Genomic DNA, 20,431 nt, shown 5'->3' on the forward strand with positions numbered 1-20,431 from the left:
GCAAATAAAAAAACTTAATTTGACAGTTTGCTGGCATTATTTTTTTCATGAATAAAACGAAGGTATCATCTGAGATGAACCACAAAGGATGTACATTTGTACGACTAGCTGAGAAATCCGGCATTGCCTGAGTATTTATTGACAGCTGTGTCCAAGACTTCGTATGCATGGAATATGTTTTTGACTCACATGGCTCTTTTGTGTACAACATTTGAGGCAGTATGATTGGGACTGAACGGAGAGCTTGTTTGCTTCAGTAACACGGGAGAGACCGCGAAGCAGCTGTGCAAACACGTTGAGAACTTCGGTGGTTTTCACTGTGAGTGAAGGGTTCTGAGGTGCGAGGTAATGCATGGCGCCCTCAAATGGCTCTGAGCACTATGCGACTTACCTTCTGAGATCGTCAGTCGCCTAGAACTTAGAACTAATTAAACCTAACTAACCTAAGAACATCACACACATCCATGCCCGAGGCAGGATTCGAACCTGCGACCGTAGCGGTCGCTCGGTTCCAGACTGTAGCGCCTAGAACCGCACGGCCACTCCGGCCGGCATGACGCCCTCGAGTAGACTTATATCTCGCTTTCGGAATGAGTTTCCAAAGAGTGAGTCAAAGTCTGATGTTCTGTAGCTGCAGCAAGTCTCACCTCACATCTTCATTGGGTTCTTAAGATCTCATAGTCCTCAGACTTTTAGCCGTTGTGTTCAGATAGACTCTACTACTTTCTAGGTATTTTTATTCTTAAACAAAACAACATCAAAATGTAATGAGTAGGCATCAGAATCACAAAGTAAACTTAATAAATTGTTTTTTTCTAGCAACGAATAGGCTCTAAATAAAATCTCTCTAAAAAAGCTAAGCAATGTCACTAAATTTTTAATATGTTTATCGAAATCTGTAAATCCGTATGTACTAGCCAAGTAAATTCAATGTTAGTTCGTATTCGTAAGGATAAATTTGTAGTGCTTAATTCTGTCACTCCCGAAAATACATATGTCACTCAGTTAAAATAACAGTGCCATTTATTTTCTGTTCGGTGTACTACGACGTGATGATGGCAGCACCTAAGTAACCGTTCGAATTACGAAGCTGAGCAGACAATTTTAAATAAAACCTTAAATTGCTGTATCTATTTTGATAAAATAAAGCCTACTTGTGTTCCAAGATATGGTAGTCTGTAAAACCTCCATGAAAATTCGTTTAGCGGTTTTGGAGTTTAGTGTGTTCAAACAGACAAAGGGACAGGGACGACAGTTTTACAGTCGTACTAATAGTACAGATGAAATTTGGAGACAGTTTATACATGAAGATGCCATTCAAACTCATTCTGCCCATGAAGCCTTGTAGATCTTCTACAGACTGTGCTGGTGGTATGGAGACGAATCTATGTACCATGCGTTATGGAGATCCAGCACGTTTTTGTAACGTTGTCTGAGACGCAAAAGTTGATGGCTACCATGACAGGTGGATAAGCAGTTCCTTGGTCCCCACGCACGACTGGCCTTAGCTATATGCATTTTTATGTCTGGGGACTCTTAAAAATTTTGTCTTTGCGTCGGAAGTCCTTCATACGAAGACACACTGTCACTCGATGATATGACGTTTTGAAGAGTGGTATGAGTTGATGACAGTGTAAACAATTCGACAGGTGTGAACGACGGATGACACGTCTCGGTACAGTTGTAAATAAATGTAATTCCACTTATATGTTTACATAACACTTTTTCCCTTGTATTAGCACGAGGAATCCACCACAAAGATTGTGTAAGTGGTTTTATGTAGCTTATTGAGCAGTGTACAGGGCCGGCAGGCGACTGTGGCGGAGCAGGGGAGGGGTTTGGCCAGTGGAGAGCACAGCACAGCAAGAGGCAGTGGGGGGAGCGACCGCAGCGGCCTGCGGCCGTGGAGCGGGTTGCGTGATTATCGCCAGAGGGGTGGAGGGGGAGGGGCGGGGGCGACCAAGTTTGGCACCGGCTGAAGACAGTTTGCCTTGGCGGGCAATCTCCGCGGTCTGCGGCACTCCGCTCCTCGCCGTCCGCAGAGACCGCCTCTGGAGTGGCCGCCACCGTGCTGGACGCCACGGGGACCTTCAGTACCGACAATAAACTACAGCTGCGTGTCCGAGCCTGCACTGCCGAGACGTGGAACGTAACAAACTGCTGTTCCACACTTTCCCTAACAACAGGTTACTGCACTAGGTAACAGGTATCCACGTATACACCATGCACATTTTACAACTAAGAGGATACTAATGATCACATACAAATGTGATAGAAAATAATGTAAACCCTTCGAAAGTTACGTAATCATTGAGACTTCCAGTCCACTTTACGATAGTGTCTATGTTATGTTCTTTTGCCGATGGCACGTTTATTGATAGTCTGACGAACGAGTGGCCCTCTCAAGGAAATATCCTTCATTGCTCGTCGACCGCCATCAACCAAGGACGACTCTCTGACAATGCCAACCCTTTCTGCTGGGAAAGCGACAAGTTATCAACTATGTAGACACCTTTCGATTCGCGTGATGCCATTTTAATCTCACTGTGTTAGTTTTCTTTCTAGATCTCTATGATACCCAATACTCTTGATAATCTGATCTCCATGTTTTGCTGGTACTACAGGATGTTACAAAAAGGTACGGCCAAACTTTCAGGAAACATTCCTCACACACAAAGAAAATATGTTATGTGGACATGTGTCCGGAAACGCTTACTTTCCATGTTAGGGCACATTTTATTACTTCTCTTCAAATCACATTAATCATGGGATGGAAACACACAGCAACAGAACGTACCAGCGTGACTTCAAACACTTTGTTACGGGAAATGTTTAAAATGTCCTCCGTTAGTGAGGATACATGCATCCGCCCTCCGTCGCATGGAATTCCTGATGCGCTGATGCAGCCCTGGAGAATGGCGTATTGAATCACAGCCGTCCACAATACGAGCACGAAGAGTCTCTACATTTGGTACCGGGGTTGCGTAGACAAGAGCTTTCAAATGCCCTCATAAATGAAAGACAAGAGGGTCGAGGTCAGGAGAGCGTGGAGGCCATGGAATTGGTCCGCCTCTACCAATCCATCGGTCACCGAATCTGTTGTTGAGAAGCGTACGAACACTTCGACTGAAATGTGCAGGAGCTCCATCGTGCATGAACCACATGTTGTGTCGTACTTGTAAAGGCACATGTCTAGCAGCACAGGTAGAGTATCCCGTATGAAATCATGATAACGTGCTCCATTGAGCGTAGGTGGAAGAACATGGGGCCCAATCAAGACATCACCAACAATGCCTGCCCAAACGTTCACAGAAAGTCTGTGTTGATGACGTGATTGCACAATTGCGTGCGGATTCTCGTCAGCCCACACATGTTGATTGTGAAAATTTACAATTTGATCACGTTGGAATGAAGCCTCATCCGTAAAGAGAACATTTGCACTGAAATGAGGATTGACACATTGTTGGATGAACCATTCGCGGAAGTGTACCCGTGGAGGCCAATCAGCTGCTGATAGTGCCTGCACACGCTGTACATGGTACGGAAACAACTGGTTCTCCCGTAGCACTCTCCATACAGTGACGTGGTCAACGTTACCTTGTACAGCAGCAACTTCTCTGACGCTGACATTAGGGCTGCATGAAGAATTGTCTCGTCCATTGCAGGTGTCCTCGTCGTTGTAGGTCTTCCCCAGTCGCGAGTCATAGGCTGGAATGTTCCGTGCTCCCTAAGACGCCGATCAATTGCTTCGAACGTCTTCCTGTCGGGACACCTTCGTTCTGGAAATTTGTCTCGATACAAACGTACCACGCCACGGCTATTGCCCCGTGCTGATCCATACATCAAAAGGGCATCTGCCAACTCCGCATTTGTAAACATTGCACTGACTGCAAAACCACGTTCCTGATGAACACTAACCTGTTGATGCTACGTACTGATGTGCTTGATGCTAGAACTGTAGAGCAATGAGTCGCATGTCAACACAAGCACTGAAGTCAACATTACCTTCCTTCAATTGGGCGAACTGGCGGTGAATCGAGGAAGTACAGTACATAATGACGAAACTAAAATGTACTCTAACATGGAAATTAAGCGTTTCCGGACACACGTCCACATAACATGTTTTCTTTATTTGTGTGTGAGGAATGTTTGCTGAAAGCTTGGCCGTACCTTTTTGTAACACCTTGTATAACTGTTCCTCTCTACTGAATCTCCCAGTACCCAGAGAACTATTACCAGTAGAAGTGCATATCCGATATGGCCGTGCTTTTGCTAAGGATTCTCCATGGGCACCTAATCTTTCTAATTCGTTGTTTCGTCTTCAGTTCCTAATTAATACGTCTATTTCAATTTTAAATGTAGTTCCAAAGCAATCCCTTTGAAATAATTCTGTTTAATCATCGTTGATTTTAACATAGTCCGTGTTTGCCTTCCATGCGATGCATTGCTCCACAGGTCCCGTTTCGGAAACATGTTTTTTAGCCACACCCAGTACTTATAATAAGAAGAAGACGTACTTAGCTTAGCCCAGTGTATTTCTGATATCTGCATTGCTTCACTCGTCTTCAGTATGTATTTCCTCGATAGTCGAATTCTTCTGTCTTGACTGCCATAACTTTGCTGATAAGTCAATATCTTCTGCTCGACTACATTCCATAACGTCTTTGCTGAGTAACTTATTGATCCCAACCAACAGCTCTCCTCAGTCATCTTCACCTTTAATCATAATGGGTGTCTCGTATATGACCTTTTCACTTGAAATGGTGACATCGGCATTTGGATGTAGCGATTCCAATACTATTAGTAATATACATAAAAAATCTGTCTAGAGTGCAAAGTATTTTTATTAAGATATGAAAGGTCTGTAGGCACTGTACACCGTCGTTAGATGTAAAAAGAATGCTTATCTGCTAATAGCCCGTCAATGTGAACTACAGTGTCACGACCTGGAGACAGTGGAGCACCAATTTTTAATGTTTGATGATCCTGCATAAAGTATCTAAAATAGTAAAATACTTCGCAGTCAAGACAGAAAAAGAACTTTGTATTACCTTTGTAAGTAGGCTGTTTATGTTTTCTTTATGTAAGTAGGCTGTTTATGTTTTCCTATTGGCAACGTTACGTAGCGCTCTGTATGAAAATCACTGGCTGTGCTGTGTGCAGTCTGTGGCTAGTTTGCATTGTTGTCTGCCATTGTAGTGTTGGGCAGCGGCAGCTGGATGTAACAGCGCATAGAGTTGCGCAGTTAGAGGTGAGTCGCCAGCAGTGGTGGATGTGAGGAGAGAGATGGCGGAGTTTTGAAATTACATATATTATGACTTTTGATGATATTAAGGTAAATACATTGTTTGTTCTCTATTAAAATCTTTCATTTGCTAACTATCCCTATCAGTAGTTAGTGCCTTCCGTAGTTTGAATCTTTTATTTAGCTGGCAGTGGTGGCGCTCGCTGTATTGCAGTAGTTCGAGTAAGGAAGATTTTTGGTGAGGTAAGTGATTTGTGAAACGTATAGGTTAATGTTAGTCAGGGCCATTCTTTTGTAGGGATTTTTGAAAGTCAGATTGCGTTGCGCTAAAAATATTGTGTCAGTTTAAGCACAGTCTCGTATACAATTCTTCTAAGGGGACGTTACATATGTCGACCCTTAGCCGAGGATACCTCACTGGAATCTTCTGATTTTTTCTTGTAGTTTGTGCAATTAGTGTAGATTTTGTTTATTGCTAGTGCGTAATTGTATCGAGAATCTCCTTTTGTAGTTGCAGTCTTTCATTGTTGTACAGTAAAACAGTTGTGGCATGCATGTAGATTTGCACCAAGTATTTCGCAGCTGCGCTTGCAATTAACTAGATATTATTTTCAGTGCTATGTTAATGTATTCCCCTATTTTCGCTCTTCAAATTGTGTTTTTCTGTGTTGTTGTGTGAAATATTGTGACAATAATGGCGTGTGAAAAACGTAATACTGGGCTCCAAAGTAAACTGAGAAATGACAGTGAAGACGAAAGTAGTGTGTTAGCGCCACCATGTAATGAATTAACTAATGTTCAACATAGTAATTTGGTAACCGTGCATAGGGAAATGGAGCGGGCGGCAAACAATGGCGTAGGCAGTGAAACAATTAGTGAACAGGGAAGCATTATCGATCGATCGCTCGGCAACAGCTCGCCTCAGGAATCCGAAATGATAGGACACAATTTTGCAAATACTGTAGATTCAGGTTTTGGGTCCTCACCGTTTTCTCAAATGAGTCAAGACACATTTTCTGCTTGTCAAAATGTGAATGTTGCCGGTGAAAATGCACTGCCAAAAAGCATAGGGAAACAGATTCCAGACACTAATACATTATTATTGCAATTAATGCAACAAATGGAACAAAATCAGAGACAAATGGGACAAAGGCTTCAAAAGTTAGACACAATGGAACAACACCAGAGACAAACACAGCAACAGTCAGACAACAATGCAAACTAGCCACAGACTGCACACAGCACAGCCAGTGATTTTCATACAGAGCGCTACGTAACGTTGCCAATAAGAAAACATAAACAGCCTACTTACATAAAGAAAACATAAACAGCCTACTTACACCTTGCACTTTTATTCCCGACGAGGAATATCTGCTCACTTCATTGAATGGTTATTCGATTGCTTATTACTTGACAGGGCGGTACTTGGATGTAAAAATACGCTCAAAGACAAAGAAAAACATGGCACCACGAAGGAATTATCCAAATGGGACGGAAATCGGTATATGTGAAGGATATGTACAGACAAACAAATACTACAATTTCAGAAAAAAATGGATGATTTATTCAAGAGAAATATTCACAAACTGAGTAACTGAATAAACCATTGGCTCAACTCTGGCCCTTACGTAAGCAGTTATTCGCCTTAATATTAACTGACTAAATTGTTGGATATCCTCTTGAGGGATATCGTGCCAAATTTTGTTCAACTGGCGCGTTAGATCGTCAAAATCTGGAGCTGATTCGTGGGCCCTGCTAATAATTATCCAAACCTTCTCAACTGGGGAGAGATCCGGCGACCTTGCTGGCTAAGGTAGGATTTGACTAGTGGGGAGACGAGCAGTAGAAACTCTCGCGATGTGCGGCGGATATATTATTGCTGAAATGTAAGCCCAGGATAGCTTGCCATGACGCAAGCCACGCCGGGTTTACATTTCAGCGAGACAATGCCCTCCCGCACAAGTTGAAAGTTTCTACTGCTTGTGTCTATGGTTGCCAAACCCTATCTTGGCCAGCAAAGTCGCCATTTCAGATGGCTTTGGAACAATGTGGGTAGGTGACTCCAGCCAGCTCGGGATTCTGCCGATCAAATGCGCCAGTAGAACAAAATTTGTCACGATATCGCTGAGGAGGACATCCAACAACTATTTCTTAAAGAAAGCGTTCTTAGCTTCATGCGTTGTTCGTTGGCGAGGTAAGCTGTGGTCCTCCTGTTCGCTACGTCAAGAACAACAGGTGACTACACGTCGTTAGCATCGACTCACTGGCTTTCTGACAGTTTTTACTAGACATGACAAAACGGTCTAAACCCTTGGTGTAGGTATAGCTTTTTAGTAATTAAGACATCTCCCTGCGATCAGTGGACTAATCTTGTTCAGCGTCTAAGATAGTGATTTCGTGCAGAGAGGCAATTTCGACGAAGCTTTTGCTGACGAGCCAAGGGTTTGAAAGCATTTGCGTGCGATATCAGAAAGCGACCACACAAATGATTAATCCGCGAGAGGCTAAGCGTTTTTAACTTCATATGACCTACCATATCTTTTCAAGTTATTTTAACTTCTTTACACAGTGTTTTTAAATATACATAGACATAAACATACCTGCAGAGGTACGTGAAAACCACGGACACTCTGCGTAACCTCTAAGGCCGTCCTTACACGGAACGAGAAAGCGTTCGTGAATGAGGAGTTGGTCGAGTTTTACGGCGTCACAACGTGGAATTTCACGTTCCATAGCAGTGCGCAGCCTGAAAGGGTGAATAAGACAAGTCAGATTTTTGCTTACGTGGCCTATTAAATGAGAATCGTTTTCTGTGTCAGAAGCAGAACTTGCTAGACACCAGACTAAATATCGATGATTTTAGTTCAAACTCGTATTTGGTTGATTTTATATTAAAGTTCACGTACTATGAATACAGGCTGTTTCAAAGCACCAGCACATTAAGCATCTCTTGAAAACGTGTCGGTCTTGGTGCAATTTGCAGCAATATAATGAAGAAAAACGTCAACTTGGTGTTTAAAGTATTTCCGGATTTGGTTGCCTCCGTATGAAGACTTTTTAAAAACAGCCCACTTTTGGTATGATTTATTAACGCCAATTAAACCGTTGAGGTGATCCTTAGATGTAAGACACGTCACAAATCAGTTATGTAGACCATAGTGTAATGGTAAGATACATAACATTACAATGTCTAAAGGAATTCTGCTATAGTCACGTACTTTTTATAATTCACTTTCACACTTCTAAAAGATACTATACTTTCTTATCAGTTCAAAACGCGTATGTACCTAGACATTCAACGTTGTCTATACTAACTCATAACTACAAACCATTATTTAAAGTTGCTATCATAACCACAAATAGTTCTTGGCCGGCTTAACGACATTCACATTTTTGAACGTAAAATTACAGGTATTGTGTTAAACCGAACTGCGAGAAAGAAAATGCTGTTCTATACTGTGCTATGAAATGTCTAGTATCGTTTTCTTTCTCCAGGCAGTATTAATTACGATAGCAAGGTATTACGCCATTAGATGAATTGTTTGTACCGTAGTTCACAATCTTCTCCTTATTGTTATCTTCCTCGGACTCTGTTTCGACCATAAATGGGTAGGTGATATTAATGGCTAATCGGCTCATGATTACAATACTATTATGGAACTTGAATCGTGCGCAGCTTTGTAATCCTGCCCGTTTGCAGATGAAAACTATGCGCAATACTGTCATTGCAGCTATTATTCTCACACATCCAGCAGCAGGAGACGTCTCTCGTCCCCCGTATACCAATGACCCCGATTTGCACGTTCATTTTAAGCGACTTCACTTCTCAATCAGTAACAATAAAGAAGTCTCGAGGCCAGAGAGAGCGATAAAGAGGAGATGAAAAGAAGGGGGGCGGGGAGGATACGGTCGTAGGGAAGGGGAAGAAGGAGACAGAAAGACCGAGAGGGGAGTAGGAGATAGACAGAGAGAGAGGGAGGAGGAAATTTACAGAGAGAGAGGGGAGGAGTTGATAGAGCGAGCGAGAGGAGGAGGAGGTTATGAGTGGGAGGAAAAGGAGATTTATAGTGAGAGTGGGAGGAGGAAATGGACAGAGAGAGGGGGAGGTGGAGGAGATGGACAAAGAGGGGGGGGGCAGGAGATTAGGGTGTGTACCCAATACCACTACATCCTTAGCATTTGCGAAGAACTGCAGGGTTAGCAAGTGTACATATAGGGTCTAAAAGCAGCCTCTCTCTCAGGAATGAGTCTGTTTGTGTAAGTGAATGATTTTTGATTCTGTAAAAACACATACACGCATAAAGTATAGAAAATGTCACAGTAGAACGAGTAAGCAAATATTTTCTTTAGCTCTATCTACAAGAGAGGCTGCAACCCTTGCAGTGGGATATTTTGCACCTCCTTGTTTAAAGGTTTGTATTTCAAATGTTTTAAAAATTCTACTGCTGAATAGAAGCAATAATCCAGTGAGAATGACCTTATAGTTTTACTGAAAAGTGAGAAGGATGAAATAATTTTCATGTTATGCTGAGGACTATTCTAATAGAAGTTTCAAAATCTTTCCATTTGTTTCAGGATATTGAATTTTTTATCTGTGCACATCACAAAGACACCAATATCGCTAGGAAACGAACAAAGGAGGAAATATGTGGTTTAATGGAGCTATCGTAACAATTTTGCGAACATCCATTTTCGTAAACAAACTGTGTGGTTTGTGAGCCAGGTAGAGACGATAACTGCCGCTGGAGAATGCTGCGATCGCGAATTACGACGAGGAGCATGCTCCCTGAGATGCACCAGCTTGTTTTTAAGCGTGCACCAAGTACGAAGCAAACCACGTCTGGCGTGCGTCAAGGCGAGAAAATCGTCCCGTTTGAGGACGGCTTAAGCTGTACAATGCTAATCCTTTGGTCACAGTGTCCTTGCTGTTCACTACAGAGTTTTCAATACTTCAAATTCTAAGAACTTTTACGTTATGAGCGTTGCCAAAACATTAGATTTTTTCCACTGTAAACGAAGAATTCTGGTGGTAGGAGAAAGATTCGTCACTGGTATAGTGTTTCCCCTGTAAGGGAACTAGACGTGATGAGGAGCAATTTATGATCTGCCTTTGATTACTTTCTGGGTTAAATTTTACTTAATCTTACAGATATTAGGCTACTTTGCGTTTAATTAGCCTCAAAGACAGCAAAACGTGAAATAAATGAAAGTCATTTGACTACCAACTTCCGCAAGCTGCTCTATTTTAGGCCATTTAGGTAGATAGCATGTCAGCGTCGTTATTATTACGTAACTTCTTATTTGGTGTAGTGAATTCTAATTTCAGAATCTCCCACAGCGATGAACTTCGTTGCCAGAAATCGTATCTAGTACCCCTGCGTCAAGGGCCAGCAGTACCAACCAGCGGAGCAGTTATTCGGTGATGCAAAAATGAAAATAAAAGATACGCAATATGTAACGGAAAAACTGCCAACAACTGAGATACGACTCGATAAACGATCCTAAAAGGCAGTTCCCATAATGCTTGAAAATTTCTTTTCATAAAGTAAACAACAAACACTGATCGAGAAAAGTAACGGTAAGAAAAATAATATGACAGATAAAACAATAAATAGTTTCATACGTAATCATATTTCTGAAATTCCAGAACAGTCTGAAAACTTCACTGAAGTAATTATGATTTAATTTCCATGTTATACCTAACCATGCGTGTATGCCTCCTCTGTAGTTCAGTAAAGGTTTATTTCGCTATATAAATTACAGCCGAAGTAGCGTTAGATCATGAGCGGAAGACGCATGAATGTAGATCGACTATCACGTCAGATCTAACCTAAAGCAGCAGAATAAAAGAATTCTTTCTACAAAGTGGCCACTCATTATGCTACACATTGTGAAAACGATGTTGTGTGTTAACCCTGTTATCAGTTTGTTAGTGTATGCGGTAGCCGATCTGATGCCAGGAGTTTTATGCGGGCAGTAATGCTAACTTACCATTAGCGTAGAGCAGCTGCAGCCTGTACTGGATACCGTTGTTTGTCTTCTGGCCTTCCGTCTCCTGAAACAATGCCACAATGAGAATGTTAGTGTCGGCAAATTGGGGAATGAAAATACGGTTTCAGTTAAAGGAAAGAGTCATTTCGCGTATGAATTAAGAGCGAGAATTTGAATAATCAAGTCTAAGAGAGAGATCAATTAAAGGTACATATCTTTCTGTTCGTTGCGTCAACCAGGAAATAGATTTGATAGTTGTGAAGCAAACTACAACTCTGATCTTATTCTAAGCCTCTCGCTACGCTCGCAGCCAAATCCAAGTTTCCCATTCTGCGGAATCAGGCAAGAACATGGCAACCGTACATAGCTCACGTACATAACCCTCTTTCAGTCAGTCAGGCTATCACGCTTAGGCTTTTGAGCTATCGGAACAGATAAAGAAAATTCAAAATAGAACTAAGCAAATCATCAAAATTTGGTTTAGTCAGTGTGAGAGCCCCACAGAAATGCTGAACCAACTCCAGTGCGGAGCACTGCACGAGACTGATGTGAATGTTTCTCAAGTATAAGAGCCTATGTTCCACTATGAGTTGAGAAGCGGGTTACGTTCCCCAATCTGTATTTCGAGTAGTAACCACGAGGGTAAAACACAATTTCGGCCGCACACAGAAGATGGTTGAAAGTCAATTTTTCTGCGCGTCATCCGCGAATGGAACACAAAGAGAGGAAACTGTTCTGGTACACCAAGCATCTTCTGCCGCACACTTTATAATGTCTTTCAGAGTATATATGTGAACATTTCGACTTTATTTCCCATCAGTGCTTCACCTGCATCACTATGTGCGCAAAATGGGAGCTGTGAGTCTCGGGGAATGTAGTCTAACAGTCGGTTATTGCGAGACATAATTATTAGCACAAGTGTGAAATATTCATTGCATGATGTACGAAACTGAACTTTGTCATCTTCAATTAACAACGGACATGTAGTAGGAAGCGTAACCCGAAAGCTCTTCTCTTCTTGTAGTGGTGGAAATTGTTGCACCTGGAGCATAACGTAACTAGGAACACATGAGGATTTTTCGTCGATACTTCGGTCTAGTGTCTGAATTTAGAGTCACATGAAGGAATGCTCACTAAGTAGTTGCCACAATTTTCCACAGTTTTCGTTGTCGCTATGACATGAGGTTTTGTTTTGCGCACGTTTTGTAAATATTTCGAGTTCTATACATGAAAGTGTCGAATAATATAGAGTATTAAAGTTGTTTGGAATATATTGTTAACTAACTGCGCCCTACGGTGTTACCCGCGATTAAATAGTTATTTACAAAAAAAGAAAAAAGTGCCCGCGTCTATATTAATTCCAATTTTCTATTAGTCCATCTCCTCCTTAGCCCTCTTCCTGTCCATTTCCCCCTTCCCCTTCTCTCTGTCCCTTCCCTCATTTTCCCTCTCTCTAACTCCTCCTTTCCCCCCCTCTCTTCCCAACTTTGCCCTGTCCCTGTCCATCTCCCTCTCCTTCTATCGCGGATCATCTCCCCTCCCTCCTCTCTCTTCTCATCTCTTCCTCTTCCATTTCTGTGTCCTGTTCGTCCTCACCCTCTCTCTATCCGACTCTTCCTCCCCCTCTCTCTGTTATCTGCTACTATCCCTCTACCTGTGTCCATCTCCTCCTGTTCTTTCACTGTCTGTCCACCTCCTCGTCTCCCCTTCTCTCTCTTTCCACGTTATTACCCCAGTGCAAGGCTGGCGGTTCTTAACCAGTGGTATTGTAAACACATCAAAAAACGTTTTGCATCGCCCCGGTTCCCAGAATTCCTAAAGATAGACGTAGACTGTCGATATTGTATCTCAGGCACAGTCTCTATGACGTTTCAGAAATGTCACTAAACCCGCCCAAAGATGCAAACAACCATGCATGAGCAGCGCCTATTAGACGGAGGGAGTCCGACAGCCGATCTGTTCCAGTCATTCCACCGGGAATGAGGTACAAGGCTCGTGTTGTCTGTAGATCAACCATGCCTAGACGGTCAATACCGCGGTTCGATCGCGTCCGCATTGTTACTTTGTGCCACGAAGGACTCTCAACAAGGGAAGTGTCCAGGCGTCTCGGAGGGAACCAATGCGATGTTTTTCGAAGATGGAGGAGACACAGAGAGACAGTAAGTGTCGATGACATGCCTCGCATAGCTCGCCCAAGGGCTACTACTGCAGTGGGTGACCGCTATCTACGGATTATGGCTCGGAGGAACCCTGGCAGCAACGCCACCATGTTGAATAATGCTTTTCGCACAGCCACAGGACGTTGTGTTACGACTCAAACTCTGCGCAATAGGCTGCATGATGCGCAACTTCACTCCCGACGTCCATGGCGAGGTCCATCTTTGCAACCACGACACCATGCAGCGCGATACAGATACGCCCAACAACATGCCGAATAGACCGCTCAGGATTAGCATCACGTTCTATTCACCGATGAGAGTCGCATATGCCTTCAACCACACAATCGTCGGAGACGTGTTTGGTGCCAACCTGTTCAGGCTGTACGCCTTAGACACACTACCCAGTGATTGCAGCATGGTAGAGATTCACTGCTGTTTTGGGTGGCATTATATGAGGCTGACGTACGTCGCTGGTAGTCATTGAAGCCGTAACGGCTGTACAATACGTGAATGCCATCCTCCGACCGATAGTGCAACCATATTGGCACCGTACTGGCGAGGCATTCGTCTTCATGGATGACAATCGGCGCCCCCATCGTGAACATCTTGTGAATGACTTCCTTCAGGATAACGACATCGCTCGACTACAGTGGCCAGCGTGTTCTCTAGACATGAACCCTATCGAACATGCCTGGCATAGATTGAAAAGGGCTGTTTATGGACGACGTGACCCACCATCCACTCTGAGGGATCTACGCCGAATCGCCGTTGAGGCGTGGGACAATCTGGACCAATAGTGCCTTGATAAACTTGTGGATAGTATGACACTACGAATACAGACATGCATCAATGCAAGAGGACGTGCTACTGCGTATTAGAGGTACCGGTGAGTACAGCAATTTGGACCACCACCTCTGAAGGTCTCGCTGTATGGTAGTACAACAAGCAATGTGTGGTTTTCATGAGCAAAATGGAAATGATGTTTATATTGATCTCTGTTCCAACTTTCTGTAAAGGTTCCGGAACTCTCGGATCCGAGGTGATGCAAAACCTTTTTTGATGTGTGTATTTATGTACCAAATTAGCCTGAAATCGTTCCAGGGGTTTAGTGTAATCGTTTTTATCCGTGGCTTCGTCCGTGCATGGACAAGTCAAATATATTCCACCTGTATTTATACACATATTTTACCTGTGTCTTTGGCGAATTTCGCCATGCTGTTTCATTTTATCGCAGCTCAATATTTATGACGTCGCATCTCCTGAACTCTGGGTCGTACAACGATACGTTTTGACTTAATAGCAAAGAAGTAATAAATTTTAACATACCTGACGCAGTAGTTTTTCACACAACTCAGTGTTTATGACGTCGTGTCTCCTGGGCTGTGTATCGTACAATAACATAATTTTGCTGCTACATTTAACGATACATGTAAATACTATCTGTAGAATGTGTCTTGGGATACAATTATTAGCAAAGAAGTAATAAATTAAAAAGTCATTCTTCATTGAACAGTTTTACTGCATGAACAGGGAAAATGTAGTAACTGTTAAATTTCTTTCCTTCCGTCATTTGTGGGGGCTGTGGGCGAGAATTCTCAAATACTGGATGAGTATCGGTATTCAAGCGTCGTACAGACAATCTTTTGCTTTTATAATACACCTATATATGAGATTCTTCAGTTATAAAATTTATAGCAAGCAAAGTTCTAAATATTTTTAAAACAAGTTATAAAACGCGTGGATGGTAAAGCCACAGTTCATCGGTCGTGTACCATCCTGTGCCTAGAACCAGAAGAAAGCTTTTTACAACGCACCATGAGATATTTGCAAATTAAATGAGTTTCGTTAATGTCTTAACGGTTTCACTTTTCCTGAAAACGGGAATTTGTGTTAGTTTCCAGTAACCTCAATTTCAAAACATATTTAACTTATAGACGGCTTTTGATAATACACACATCATCGAAAGTTTTTTATCACCCCGATACATCGTACCGATGTGTTGCCATTGTGACTGTTCCTTTATTCATAGGAAGATCATCCCTGACGTCACACACAGATATTATGAGCGCTACTTACGGCTAGAACCCCTCACTTGAATGGACTGCAGCGGTACAGATGAAATCAAAGCACCAGTAGGGATGCATGAGAGACGTCTGTTCAACAACAGACTGAACATCCATCATGCCACGGAGGAAAATCGCAACAGTGGCGTGCAAGCTGGATCCGTTCCAGTTTGACTTGTAGTGTAAAGGACTTACACTAGACAGGCCGTCCACGTTCAACAGGTCTACAGAGTAATCCATATCTAGGACTCTGAGTCAAATGAACAGTGGGTCGACTGCTCGAGAACTGAGTACGGCATCCGAAGAGGCTAAGCACGAGACGTATCGCCTCAAACCGCTAGCAGGCGATTGCACGATGCGAAACTCCGCTCCCAATGACCACGGCGAGCACCATGTCGTACATCATAACATCTGTTACCGATGGGTAAGAAATCATGCAGAAAGAACGTCCCTGGACTGGTGTCGGGTGTTGCTTATGGACGATATCCACATAAGGTCGCTGATACGGTTTCCTGGGACGGCATTATGTGGGGTCACTGCACACTTGTCAGCGTTGAGGATAATCGCAGTGCTCTACGGTAGAGGAACGAGACTCTGCAACGAACAGTGGGGCCGTAACACCAAAATTTTCCGGACATCAATATGACCACGTACTCTGCGCTTCTTACACAGAATCGCCACTGAAGTGTGGAACAATTTGGACCACTGCTGGCTTCATGATCTCACCGACGATATGCCAAGATGGATTCAGGCCTGTATGAGAGCAAAAGGACATTGCATCGTATTAACGTTGCTAAGGACTGTTGTGGGAAAAGTAAGGGCTAAGGGAAACAGATGATGGTTCAAATGGCTCTGAGCACTATGGGACTTAACATCTGAGGTCATCAGTCCCCTAGAACTTAGAACTACTTAAACCTAACTAACCTAATGACATCACACACATCCATGCCCGAGGCAGGATTCGAACCTGCAACCGTAGCGGTCGCGCGGTTCGAGACTGAAGCGCCTAGAACCGCTCGGCCACACCGGCCGGCGGAAACAGATGATTTTGTTACTACAAAATTCTTTTTGTCTGGACACATTGCAAATGAACATACACCCTGAGAAGGAAAAATAGAAAGCGACGCAGCACGAAGGAATTATCCGCATGGGACGAAAATCTGTAGATGTGATGTGTATGTAGGGACAAAAAAATTATTACTGTTGCAGAAAAATTTGATGATTTATTCAGGAGAAGGTGCCTTACAAATTGAGCAACACAATGACGCATTGGTTCCCTCTGGACCTTATGTAAGCAATTATTCGGCTTGTCATTGATTGACAAGAGTTGCTGGATGTCCTCCTAAGGGATTTCGTGCTAAATACTGTCCGCTTGAAGCGATTATATCGTCAAAATCCCGAACTGATTGGAGGGCCCTACCAATAACGCTCCGAACATTCTCATTTCGGGAGAGATCCGACGACCTTGCTGACCAAGGTAGTGTTTGACAAGCACGAATACAAGCAGAAGGATCTCCCGCTCTGTGTGGGCGGGCATTATCTTGCTGAAAGGTAAGCCCAGGATGGCTTACCATGAAAGGCAACAAACCGTTGCGTAGAACCTTGTCGATGTACAGCTGTGCTGTAAGACTGCCACTGATGACAACGACAGGGGCACTGCTACGAAAAGAAATGGTCTCCCAGATCTCACTCCAACTTGTCGGGCTGTATGGCGAACGACAGTCAGGTTAATATCCTACCGCTATCCGGGACGTCTCCACAAACGTCCACTGCCTGGAATCTCATTAACTGGAGTAGAACTGCCTTCAGTGATGCGTCTCCCTTCGAACTGAGCCTCTGTGACCAGGGAAGACATGCCTGGAGACGACCCAGAAATTTGGAAATTTGTGGTAAGATATTTTTGGACCAAACTGCTGACGTCATCGGTCCTAGTCTTATACACTACTTAAACTAACTTATGCTAAGAACAGCACATATACCCATGCCAGAGGGAGGACTCGAACCTCCACCACACACCGTTGGGTGGCTTGCGGAGTATAAATGTAGATGTAGGGGCCGCGGAGTCCGTGACATGGTGCACCAAGCCGCGCGGCCACTCCGCGCGGGCGTAGGAGGCCTGGAGCTTACATTTCAGTAAGATAATGCCATCCTGGACACAATTTCTACAGCTTGTCTTCTTGCTTGACAAACCCTATCTTGGTCAGCAAGGTCGCTGGACCTCTCCCCATTTCAGAAGGATTGGATCATTATGAGCAAGGCCCTCCGATCAGCTCGTGACTTTGACGATCTATTGCCCCAACTGGACATAATTTGGGACCATATCCCTCAGGAGGTCATCCAACAACTCTGTCGGTCAGTGCGAATCTGAATAGCTGCCTGCATAAGTGCCAGAGGTGGACCAACGCGTTATTCAAATGGTTCAAATGGCTCTGAGCACTAAGGGACTTACCATCTGAGGCCATCAGTCCCCTAGAACTTAGAACTACTTAAACCTAACTAACCTAAGGACATCACACACATCCATACGCGAGGCAGCATTCGAACTTGCGACCGTAGCGGTCGCGCGGATCCAGGCTGAAGCGCCTAGAACCGTTCGGCCACACCGGTCGGCCCAACGCGTTATTGACTTTCTCAACTTGTGAAGCCTTCTCTCTTGAATAAATCATCCAGAGTTTCTGAAATTGTAGTCATTTGTTTGCCTGTAAATGTACGTAGCATCTATCGATTTCCGTCCCATTCCGATAATTTCTTAGTGGTGCTTCGTTTGTTCTTTTTTTTCCTTTGGTCTGCATACGCGTGCCTCAGAGGCATTTTCTCTATACCACTAATTTAAAAGTAAAGGGGCGATGCAAAACGTATGCTGATGTGTGTACTGCTGCTTAATTTGATTTAACTTACGGATTATTGAGGAATAGAGGAGCAGTAATGTAATAGACAGACGACCAAACAAAGTACTGTACTGTAGTGACACTTGTAGCTTTCTTCGGTTGTGGTGACTTCATAGAATTTGAAATGTTAGGCACGCACTTGCTAGTGGTTGGACGCTGAAGAAACGTAGGCTCTAACGGGAGAACAGTGAAATCTCTCACTGGTTTGCAGGCGGCAAGGGGCGAGAGATTGCCGGGTGCCGGTGAACGCCGAGCTATCGACTGCTCGCAGGGGGTGGGTGGGGGCCAGGCTGCCGGATGATAAATGCGCTGCTCGACTCGCGGCCTAATCTTGCGCGCCGCCACCAACACAATTACACGGCCCGCCCTGACCCGGCTGCTCGTGCGAAAATATTTGCATACAGCGCCGCCGCAGTAATCTGCGTACCGGCGCCGCTACCGGCGTCGCCAAGGAGACGTATGCTGCTGTGGAAAGCGTAACCCAGTGCTGGCATCTTTGTTTTTGTCATTGCTGATCCTGTAGTTACCCTGCTCACATTCTAGCTGATCTTATGGCAACGACTCAATGCACTAGTTATCTCCATAACCAGATAAAAACGTATCATTCATTCACATCGCTGGTGAACACGAACTGACACTGTAAATGGGTTGCTATGTCAACACGTACAGCGAAAGGGTACACAAGAACGCCCGTCTTGTGCAAGGGTCATTCCGAAACAAATGCTTTATATTTTGTTGTCACTTTTGAGTATCCGCGCTGGATTATGTTGCTATAGTCTAATTTTTTAATCTTCTCGCTAATGTCCTGTTGGTTTCGGTGTTCTGTAACAGACACCAACACGATGAGAGCATTCCACGATGGCGACTGACGTCGAATAGCGTAAAGCAGAGATACGTCATTGAATTCCACATTTGAAGACAAATTGTGTCTATTGAAATTCATCGCCGCCTTCTATAGGTATGTGGAGACCATACACAAGACGTGAGTAGTGTGAGGTACTGCGTTTCAGTTGTGATGAAAAAGACGTGCACGACTAGGACGCCCGGTCGACCCTGCGCAGCTGCCAACCCTCATAATCAATAGTATCACGCCTGTATCACGACTACCAACAGAGACGTCCAGTTGAGCAGCGAGGTGTTTGATTGTGATCCATGGATCACCTCGAATGAGAGTGTCCGTACGTTCCAACACTGCAGGAGTCGCAGCTGTGTGCCGCCGGCCGGCGTGCGGGAGATCGGACAGGTTTGTGAAACCTTGTTGTGGTGATGACAGACGCCTCGTTCAACGACTCATCGTGCTTTTGTTCACTGTCATGTATCCGTAGACATTCTGCAAGCGCCTATGAATATCTACGATATTCCGCAAATAGAAACTCATTGAGAGCTCTCTGCTTCGAACACACCTACGCTACGTTACAGACGCAGTTTTGAATGGTACCTATAGCGCCTCGCCACCCATCGGAACTTCATAAAACTACAGGGGCTGAAGCGGGAATATTCTACGATGTCCCAGAACAAATTCAGATTTTTTTCTACTATAATCACATCTTCTTAAAATGTCAATATTTCTTGCGTCTTTCCTTTCAATTTCTAATGTATTTTTAATTTATTATTATTTCCATTGTAATTGCTGAAAACAATAATTGCTGTTTGTAATGTGGAATCTGTTTTGTAATCTACATGAAAAGCTGTAAAATGAGTGACCTGTTATAAAATGTAAGGCAACAGGTCTCTAAATGAGCAGTAAATCAAATCAATTGCTTATCGAACGCCCCTCGTAAGTTCTCTTCCGCGCAACGTCGCAGTCGCAGTCGACAGCTTCAGGGCGTCACGCTGAGGCCATGTCATGAACTACAGGTGACTCTAGATTTCTTAATTTCACTGCAGTTTTGGTCCCGGTTCTTCAGACGCTCTACATGACTTTATAATTATCGTTAATTTCCAACACAGTGGTATTGTTTTAACCACTTGTTGTTTCCATTAAACGTAAATTAAAGTCATAGAGCCGGACTGGATAGCCCGCATCTCGTGGTCGTGCGGTAGCGTTCTCGCTTCCCACGCCCGGGTTCCCGGGTTCGATTCCCG

General features: G+C 43.8%; 1 protein-coding gene across 1 annotated transcript in view; it reads right to left on the bottom strand.

Moving 5' to 3' along the window:
• LOC126120829 (transcription factor collier) overlaps window positions 1-20,431 on the bottom strand; it is a 483,991-nt gene that overhangs the window by 458,934 nt on the left and 4,626 nt on the right. The window contains exon 3 of the mRNA XM_049915080.1: window positions 11,237-11,300. Within this exon, the coding sequence (XP_049771037.1) occupies window positions 11,237-11,300 (64 nt within the window). The remainder of the gene's footprint in view (window positions 1-11,236; window positions 11,301-20,431) is intronic.

The sequence above is a fragment of the Schistocerca cancellata genome, chromosome 1 (genome assembly GCF_023864275.1).
Source record: "Schistocerca cancellata isolate TAMUIC-IGC-003103 chromosome 1, iqSchCanc2.1, whole genome shotgun sequence".
Taxonomy (NCBI): Eukaryota; Metazoa; Arthropoda; class Insecta; order Orthoptera; family Acrididae; genus Schistocerca; species Schistocerca cancellata.